At 51.7% G+C, this 9,923-nt stretch overlaps 1 protein-coding gene across 4 annotated transcripts in view; it reads right to left on the reverse strand.

Annotated features, from left to right (window-relative positions):
* The window catches only part of Fas2 (neural cell adhesion molecule fasciclin 2), a 139,959-nt gene extending 137,155 nt beyond the window's left edge, over nucleotides 1-2,804 (reverse strand). For 3 of the 4 annotated variants that reach the window (XM_084607716.1, XM_084607714.1, XM_084607713.1), the window contains exon 1: nucleotides 2,263-2,804. In XM_084607716.1, the coding sequence (XP_084463842.1) occupies nucleotides 2,263-2,344 (82 nt within the window). In that variant the 5' untranslated portion in view covers nucleotides 2,345-2,804. The remainder of the gene's footprint in view (nucleotides 1-2,262) is intronic. The other variant, XR_014708241.1, reaches the window with a different exon arrangement.
* Between the last annotated feature and the right edge of the window lie 7,119 nt (nucleotides 2,805-9,923).

Genomic DNA, 9,923 nt, shown 5'->3' on the forward strand with positions numbered 1-9,923 from the left:
ATAAGCGGATAAGAGCACAGCTCCTCCAAGCTGGCCTGCGGCTGGGTAAAGGTAGGGCGGAAAAAAAAAAAAAAAAAAAAAGAAATATAAGAGGGGGGAGGGGGAGTGCAGAGCGCAGCGATGTCACACAACGGACGTAAGCATTATGGCAGCAGGGTGACAATTGTGCCCTTCCTGAATGGACCCAACTGCTTGCAGTTCTTTCAAAAAGAAGCAGCCGCTAATCCATGCCGATGGTGTCTACCGGCGAGGTGGCACTGTAAATGGACAAAGAAGAGCACAGTTCCAAGTGCGCGTACAGTAAAGGAACGTTCGTGTCATAGCTGCTGAACTAAACACCCGCCATCCTGCGGGCCCTGCTGAAGACATTACCTCTGTATTCACGATGACCGCATGGCATGTCCTCCTCAGTTTCTTGTGCAACCAACACGCAGGACACCGCCTAACTCGACCCTCTCACGTGAAACACCGCGCCCTTACAGGGACACGAAACAAAGGCCGCCGCCTCCGAGCTCATCTGACCCAGATGAAACAATAAAAGGGGGCGCAGAGGACGCATGGTCCCGACGATTTGATCAATGGCCGCGCGACTGTAATCCCGTCACGGCAGTACGCCGTGTTTGCCCTCTCGTCAGCGGAAGACCGGCCTGATGATTCGTCTGCGCGTATGCGTAATGCCGGTTGTGCAAGCGTCCACCGACACGAATGCGGCTTACAGGGACCGCGGGGCCAGTCGGCAAACAGGGTCGGACAAAGCGGCCCCGAAGGGAGCGCCTAGTCGCCGACAGAGAAAACGAAGACGAGAAAATTGAGGCCAGCAGTCGAGGGCGTATCGTTCGCCATGTCCCACCAGCCAGTGAACGCAAAGCACAAACCGACGGTCAGAGTCGAAATATGCCATAACGCGACGATGTTGCGGTGAGTAGCGGCTATCGACGCAGCTGAAAAAAACACGAGGCATGGCATATTGTGGCCACACGATAAAAGCATTTCACCGAACACGCCAAAATAATCAATTTCAAGCAACGCAAGCCGAAAGGCCACAGGCGACCGGCTTGGAGTGCAGCGATTCAACGATTAAAGTCCGTGGGATGACAGAAGTGCGGTCATTGGCTGATTGACTACTGATAAGCCGCTAGTGCACTCCAGGCAATGAAGCGCGTTCGCGAAGAACACAGGCACTAGGAATGAAGGAAAGATATAAAGCGCCGACGGCCTGCGCTTCGAGCTTTGCAAAGCGCACCCACGGAAAGTCATCACGACGTAACGACTAGGCGCACGAGATTAGCACGCGGCATTTCGTAGCCGGGAAAGCGCGACGCCAGCCAGAGGCGTTTCTTTTCACGAGCCGCGCTAATGGAATAGTTTTTGTTATGCTGCTTCTTTGTGTCGCCTACGCTGGGGAAAGCAGCATCATTGACGCCGCTTCAAAATCGAGGTCTCGGTCAGTAGAGCGATAAGGAAGTCGGCTGCCCCGAAAGCTGTATTGATGCGCATGTGCGGCTGGCAGCGATACTTTTCCAGGGGTATTATTTCAGCTTGTATAATTGCTGTCCCATCGCCACCCTCGGGCAGTGGACACAAATAGTAGTCAAAGGAAAAAGAATGCAGTACATGCCTGCCGTGGCGACCTGCGCCAAGTACGCACAGATTGAAAAACCTAACGCGCAATAAGTACTGTACATACACATCGAAAATTAAAACGAAGGCAAAGGGGGCAGCTGGTGGACGAGGCATACGGTGAACCTGTGAAAGAAAGAACGCTCCAAATTTCGCGGTGGGTGCCTACACCGGCCCGTTCGCCTCGTAACGCGCGCCAGTGGCAGGTTGCGCCAGCAGCTGTCAGAAACATGTTTTAAACTGCAAGGTGCAGGAGGCGCGCGCCAGTTGCCAAAACAAACCTCCGCGCAGATGCGAAGCACGTGCGACTTTGAAGCCATAATAATGCCGCTGTAGCCGGTGCCACGCGCAGAAGGAAGCCCCGAGCACGCCGCTGAAACAAAGGATTGTCGCCGGGTGCGGAGGCAAGGCGCGCGATGCCCCGGGCAACCATCCCAAAAGAGAGCGATGCGCGAAGCAGCCGACGCAACGGCCCAAACACGCTAGGCCTAGCCGCCGTGTTTTGCTCCGGCCGCTCTCTTGTGCGCACGCTCCTCTACGAAGAACGCTCGCCGGGGAGGTGCTTCCGAAAAAAAAAAAAAAATAATAAAATAGCGATAATACCGCGAGCGAAATTAAACAGAGCAAATGCAGCCTACTCACCCGGCAGCGATGATATCACGAGGCAGAATATTAGCCACTTCGACGGCATCCTCCAGAAGCTGCACAATAATTTAAGGGTCATGTTCGCTGCAAGCTCGTCCTCCTGTGAACGATGTCCGAGTCGTAGTCTCGCGGTGGAAGAAGCACCGCCGCCGCCGCACTTCACCGCAGGCACGTCGCGCCGAAAAGTCCGGCGCCGTGAACGGACGCGCAGCACCAGCGCACGCACTCCCACACACACACGGTCGTCGCAGGGCACGGAGACCGGACTGCCGCTGCGTGCGCTCGATCGTCGTCTTCACAGTGTGGAGATATCCAGCGCGTCCTCCAACACCCCGCGCGCCCTTCCGCGCTGACTCACCGGTACGGACCAGGCGTCGCAGTGCAATCAGTCGATGAATCCCCCGCGGTCTCCGCTTTGACGGAACTGATTCATTTAGAGCAGATTTGAATCCTTCAAACGGGAGCCACAAGCGATGCTAGCTACCTGCTCATTGGTGGCCCTTTTGCTTTGACATCCCGGGGCGCAACAACGTTGCTGCCAAGGTTGCCAGAAAGCGCCACCGTTTCCGTGGCGGCCTCTGGTGGGAGCGCCGAGCAACGCGATGCAAGCGGCGGCGGCGTCTGCGGCGGCCGAAGAGCGAACCAGCGGCAAACAAGCGGCAACAAAACGGGAACGGGTTTAGCTAGCGGCCGCCCAGTTGCGCATGCATTTTGTTTGTTCGCGCGGGGGAACGGGCAGCGGACGCTGTCACGAGTAGGAACGGCTCTCGAAGACGAGAGCCCAGCACGCTGCTTCCGTCCTTTTCGTTATGTGTATATTTTTTCTTCCAACACAGCGCTCTAGATAACAGAAACGCGTCTAGTAATTACAAGCTTGAAGGAGTTCGTCTCAAAACTGAATCCTCCGCGATTGGGAGGACAGATAGCGCGCCGAGAGAAACAGCTTACAGATACGCCTGCGTGATGTAGCGTGTCATTTGGCCTAATTTTATACGTTCTGGTTTCTTTTTCGGGACCTTCCCGCATCTAGTGGCCACAAGACCCTCCAGGCACTGACTGGTGCGAAATCGCAGTGCCCTATTTAGAGCCGCGCTTTCAGCCCTCGAGTGTAACTAAATAACGGATAAACAACGGTTCTGAAAGCATTGTATTCTATGCCATCGCAAATAGATTGAGTATATGATTTTAGTAAGCGTACGAATACATTTGTTGGGCGCGTGTATCGTATCGTAAGTCTGCTGGTAACCAGAGAATGCCTACGAAAAATAATTGATCATGGTAATGGCCCTCCATCGTAAACCTTGACTAGCGTGCACCAATTTGAATCGCTCGAGGCTCCAGGGCAGTTAACTACCGAGAAGTTCGTTTTGAAGACGGGCGATGCTCTTAAAGAGAGCATCGTGTCTGATACGTTGGCGTAATTCGTCCAGTCTATAAAGGTGCAATAAAATTAGATTATTGTTGAGCGCATACGTGTGACCGTCCATCTGTAATCACTGAGAAGTATGCAGCGCATTTAGACTAAGTAGATTGGGAGGTTGACTAGCACCAGTAATTAACAGTATCGTAAACGGCCTCCAGACATACCGCATAGTTGCTCATTCTATCCTGACCGCTAGAACATACAAATGTGGAACAGTTAAGCCGTTTTTACTCGATTGAATCGGCAGATTGGCGCACTCTGTACAGTTGACCTCTTGAACCACGGAGATATTTTATTTCTCAAAAGTAACCAATTAATTTCAATTTCGTGAACTGTCGCTCTTTCCGGGATACAAGCGTCTTTCCAAGTGATGTTCGAAGGGCTCCGATGGATCCAAGAAAAGCGCGAATTCTGGGCGCACAAACCACTCCGCAATGCCAGCATAGACGAATTCAGGGCCAGAACACAGATTTCACTTACACTGACCACTTTATTTCAGCGCTTTTTCACACACGTAGGTCATTTAAAACCTTCGTAAATGTTCAAAACCAGCCTGACATCTTGCACTAAAACCGCCACTAAGAACAATTTTCTGTACCCTTCGTTTTTGTGAAAATACTTCCTAATCCGAACCACACGCTATCGTGTACCTGTCACGTGTTGAAGTATACCTATTAGCGAGGTCGGCTGACACGGGATTTAAAACAGGCGTGCGGTTTTTGTTACATATCAACCTGAAAACGCCCTTATCATGATCGATTCATTTAGCTGTAGATAATCGGTTTAAGATATTTTCCTAGGCAGCTTCGCTTTGGGGCTTACTTCTGTACGAACCCGCACAACATTCATTTTTACAATTTATTTATGTTGATAGAGAAATATTGAAACCTGCTAAAGCGATACGCAATTACCCAGTGTGTTCACTGTCAGCATACATGGCAGAATTACTTTTCAAAAGGAATTAAATTACATTACTAATTACTTTGCTGAAAATCGCAGAAAAATAATAAATTGCATTACAAATTACTGCTCCCAAAAAGTAATGAAATTACATTACAATTACTTCTACTGAGTAATTAAATTACTCTTATATTACTTTATAGTTTCCATCCATGCAGAAACTAAGCAAAGCTAGTAAGCAAAACAACTTGTTCTCCCGCCAAATTCCGTCCCAGAGAGCTACTTCTTTCTCTCCTACAGTACGTACGATTACAAAAACAAGACTACCGCAAAAAAAAAAAAAAAAAAAAAAAAAAAACATGGTCGAACGGTTCAGAACGACCGGCGAACCCAGCGTATTGCTGGCCCGGAGCTGTCTCCGCCATTTGAAGCGCCCGAGAAGCTAGGTTATTTACTGCTTCTGCAGTCCCAAGAATAGATGTCGGCCCATTTGTGCTCACTGCTCAGTAATGCTCAAGCCACGGTGCCTCACGTCATGGACCCTTCTGCCTATCTCCCCCAACCCCAATCCTCCTTCACCCCGGGGTGTTGAGTGTAACCAGGCACCATGCACTGTGCCCTAGCCGACGCAACAGGGAGTGCCGGTACGCCGCGCTCCAAACTAGTTCTCAGCTGCAGCCTTCTTGCATCATCTCTCTAGCATTCCCTTGACACCTTGTATCCTGCAGATTGGAGAATGGTTGAGGTCTCAGACGCACTGTTCTGCATAACTCTGTCCCCATTTGCCGATCCGTTACGCTGGCTTCGCTTGCCGCACCCCGTTCCTGCTTTCGCGGCACTCTACTTCGTCGTCTATTGAAGCCGTAGTGGCGCATTTTAGTAAAAGTAATTTCGAAAGGAATTAATTACTTTTGCTGCGAAATTACTGCCAAAAAGTAATTCATTACATTACTAAATTACCAACCCGAAAAAGGAATTCATTACATTACAAATTACCGAGAAAAGTAATTACATTACAGTAATTCCATTACTGTAATTCAATTACTGCCATGTATGACTGTCAGTGTACGGTCAAGTTATGGTCTGCCTAAGATGCCGGGCTTCACATCGGCCATTTTCAAAGCCACGTGCAAGAACTATACGCTGGCGTTTCTGACAGATCACCAGTAAGAAGCTCTGCGTACTAAACAATTAATCGTCGCATCCGTTCAAGGAACTGCATCGTGTCCTCCTTACTGGCTAAAACATATTGATACGTGGCAAGGTAAGGCCAAGAGATTAGTCCAAGATGACTCCGCACACAGAAACACAGCAGCGTTAACCGGGCACCAACCGACACTGCTCGCACGTCATCTTCACCAAAACTAACGAGCTTCTTCCGTCCTTATGCAGATACCAGTGCATACACCGCCTAATGTAGCACTACCCCGCCGGCTGAAAAGCACCGTCCCGGTGCGTACTAGCGTCCAAACCAGGGTCCGTGTATATAGTACGGCTTGAGGCGTGCAACATGGACCGTCTCGGTGCGTGGTGTAGAGGTATGCGTTGCGGGGTGCAAGGGCTCAATTTCATATGTCACCGGAGTCAATTGTCGTAGAATGCGGTAGGGTCCTGTATAACGGGGCAAAAGTTTTTCCGAAAGGCCAACGCGGCGAGCTGGGGATCAAAGCAGCTCGAGAGAGCCGCAAGAATACTGTGCGTTGCGATGACAGGAATCATAGCGACGTTTCTGGGAGTGCTGGGAGGCTGCGAGTCGGTTGCGAGCAACAACGCGGGCATCATCAGCTCGGGCTATGGCGTCACGAGCATATGAGCTGACTGTGGAGGCCGAAGGGAGCAGGCTGTCAAAAGGAAGCAGAGGTTCACGGCCGTATAGAAGATAGAAAGGGGAGTAGCCGGTAGTGTCGTGACGCGACGAATTGTATGCGAATGTCACAAATGGCAGCGTTATGTCCCAGTCGTGGTGGTCATCAGAAACGTACATAGACAGCATGTCAGTTAATGTCCGGTTAAGGCGTTCAGTAAGCCCGTTCGTCTGTGGATGGTATACGCAGTCGTGAAAGAATGACGAACGTTGCACAATCGTAGGATCTCGTCGACTATACGCGCAAGAAAGCAACGGCCACGGTCGGTGAGCAGTTGGCGGGGAGCTCCGTGGACGAGTATAACGTCGTTGAGGAGGAAAGCAGCGACATCAGTTGCACAACTGGTTGGTATTGCTCGTGTGACCGCGTAGCGTGTGGTGTAATCAGTGGCCACCGCAATCCATTTGTTCCCCGATGCGGACAGTGGAAAAGGCCCTAGAAGATCCAGACCCACTCGAGAAAATGGGTCTATGGGGAGGTCGATTGGCTGCAGAAGTCCAGCTGGTAAAACTGATAGCTTTTTCCGGCGTTGACAGCGGTCACAAGCAGTCACGTAGAGGCGGACTGCACGATATAGGCCTGGCCAAAAGAACCGACGGTGCAAACTGTCATATGTGCGAGAGACGCCTAGATGACCTGCTGTGGGAACATCGTGAAGCTGTTCAAGGACGGTTGTGCGTAGGTGCTGAGGGACTACTAGTAGAAGGTCGGGGCCATCAAGTCGCATATTGTGCCGGTATAAGGTGCCGTCGTGGAGCACAAACAAACGAAGGGAAGGGTCATGGCGATCGGCGCTGAGGCGATTTATAATTTCGCGAAGCTGAGGGTCCTAACGTTGCTCCCGGCGAATGTTGAAAAAGTCAGAAATAGAGAGCACGCAAGCGTCATTGTCACATTCAAGTTGGCTTGGCGGGTCGACTGGATGACGGGACAGGCAATCGGCATCTCGATGCAACTGGCCAGACTTATAAAGTACTGAAAAATTGTACTCCTAAAGGCGCAAGGCCCAACGTCCAAGGCGGCCAGTAGGGTCTTTGAGTGTGGAAAGCCAGCACAATGCGTGGTGGTCAGTGACAACTGTGAATGGCCGCCCATACAAGTAAGGGCGGAACTTCGTAATGGCCCAAACTAGAGCTAAGCACTCACGTTCAGTGATGGAATAATTCTGTTCTGCAGCAGAGAGGAGTCGGCTGGCATAGGCGATGACGCGAGGGGAACCGAGCTGATGTTGTGCGAGAACGGCACCAATTCCATCACCACTTGCGTCGGTGCGTACTTCTGTGGGCGCTAACAGATTGACGTGAGCCAACACTGGCGGACCGGTGAGGTGGGCAATAAGAGCGACGAAGGCGGCCAATTGTTCGTGGCCCCAGGAAAAGGAGACCCCTTTTTTCAGAAGCTGCGTGAGTGGACAGGCGATTTCCGCGAAGTTTGGTACAAATCGCCGGAAATATGAGCGAAGTCCGAGGAAGCAACGCACGTCGCTGCTAGATTTCGGTATAAGAAACGCTATTGTCCTGTTCCCTCCTCGTCCTTTGTGATTTTGAGCGCTTCGCTGTATTGACGATGAACCAACACGCCCAAACATTTTCCCTTCTGAAGGAAAATCACCGACAGCGCGAATTTTGTCGGGGTCCGGCTGGATACCATGGGTGTTGACCAAGTGTCCTATGCGTTCCCGGCGACCAAAGCTACACTTCTTGGAGTTCAACTGAAGGCCAGCTCGTCGAAAGACGCCAAGAATAGCCGAAACGTGATGGAGGTGGCCCTCAAAGGTCGATGAAAATACGATGACGTCATCGAGGTAGCACAGACATGTGGTCCATTTGAACCCGCGTAGTAAAGAGTCCATCATGCGCTCGAAGGTCGCAGGGGCATTACATAAGCCGAAAGGCATCACCTTGAATTGGTAGAGGTCATCTGGGGTGACAAAAGCCGTCTTTTCACGATCTCTTTCGTCAACAGAGATCTGCCAATTGGATTCCAGAACGGAGATTGATGGAAGAGAAGTAGTTGGCACCATGCAGGCAGTCGAGGGCGTCATCGATCCTTGGAAGAGGGTACATGTCTTTCTTGGTTAACTTATTTAGGTGTCGATAATGTACGCAAAACTTCAAGCTGTCGTCTTTCTTTTTAACGAGTACTACCGGAGACGCCCAGGGGCTGCTCGACGGCTCAATAATGTTGCTGGCCAACATTTTCTCCACTTCTTCCTGAATGACCCGGCGTTCGGAAAGAGCAACTCTGTAAGGCAGTCTGTGAATAGGGCGGGCATCTCCGGTATTGATGCGATGTGTGACGACGGACGTTTGGCCCAGGGATCTGTGACCGAAATAAAAAATGTCGCTGTATGACCGCAAAAGGCCGGCAAGGGCGCTTGCATATTCGGGACGCAGGTCAAAGGCAACCATGGCTGAGATGCGGTCCTCCGGACTATGTGAAGGGACAGCTTGTGCAGGTACCTCGGCGTTACGGTCGGACAGCACCGCAGAAATAGTAAAGCTGGACAAAGGTGACAGCTCGGCAAGGAAAATGCCCTCCGGGAGAACTTGCGGAGACATGCTGAAGTTGAGTACGGGAATGTATACGTGAGGTCATTCTCGACGTGTACAATGTTATAAGGTAGGACGATGTTGCGCTGTAGAGTGACGTCGGTGATGGGGTTGACAACGTAGTCGCCGTCAGGAAGGGAGGGAAAAGGTGACATGGGCACGTATACTGCCGCCTCGGGAGGTAGGCGAGTAAATGTACTGGAGCGGAGGCGAGGCTGGGATTGGTCAGCACTAGGGTCGTGAACACAGTGGGGGCGGGCTAGGCGCAGAAGTCCGGAGGCACAGTCAATGAGAGCGGAATGGGCTGTTAAAAAGTCTAGGCCTAAAATCACGTCCTGAGGACAAGTAGTAAGGACGGCGAAGAGCACTGGGACGTGATGGCCGGCGATGCTGACACGCGAAGTGCACATTCCGATGATGGTAGCAGTGTTTCCATCGGCAACACGAGCTGTAGAGGTGTTAGCGGGCGTAAGAACTTCTTTGAGGCGCTGGCGGAACGACGAACTAAGGACTGAAATATGGGCTCCAGTATCAATAAGGGCAGAAACGGAGACTCCGTCCACAAGAATGTCAATGAGGTTACGTCTGGGTGTGGGGGTCGGTTCCGAGTTGACAGTCCGGGTCGGTAATGCAGCGTCGCTCCCGGGCGCTGCACTCGCTAGTTTCCCGAGTAGGTGCCGGCGTATGGTGGGGAGGAGCTGCGAGGAGGGACCGGTGAGCGGGATCCACGAGCCAGTGGGGATGGAGATCGACTGGTGCGACGGGCAGTGGTGACGGTTTCGTTGCGAGGCTTATATGTTTGAGGACGATAATGTCCAGGTCCATCATAGGCAGGGCGGGGCTCCTCTGGTTGGGCATAGAAGCGTCGAGGTCCATTGTAGTATGACGGTCGGCGTTGTAATAAGAGCGAGGGGCGAA

This window comes from Amblyomma maculatum, chromosome 6 (genome assembly GCF_055883805.1).
Source record: "Amblyomma maculatum isolate TAMU_Amacu chromosome 6, ASM5588380v1, whole genome shotgun sequence".
Lineage (NCBI taxonomy): Eukaryota > Metazoa > Arthropoda > Arachnida > Ixodida > Ixodidae > Amblyomma > Amblyomma maculatum.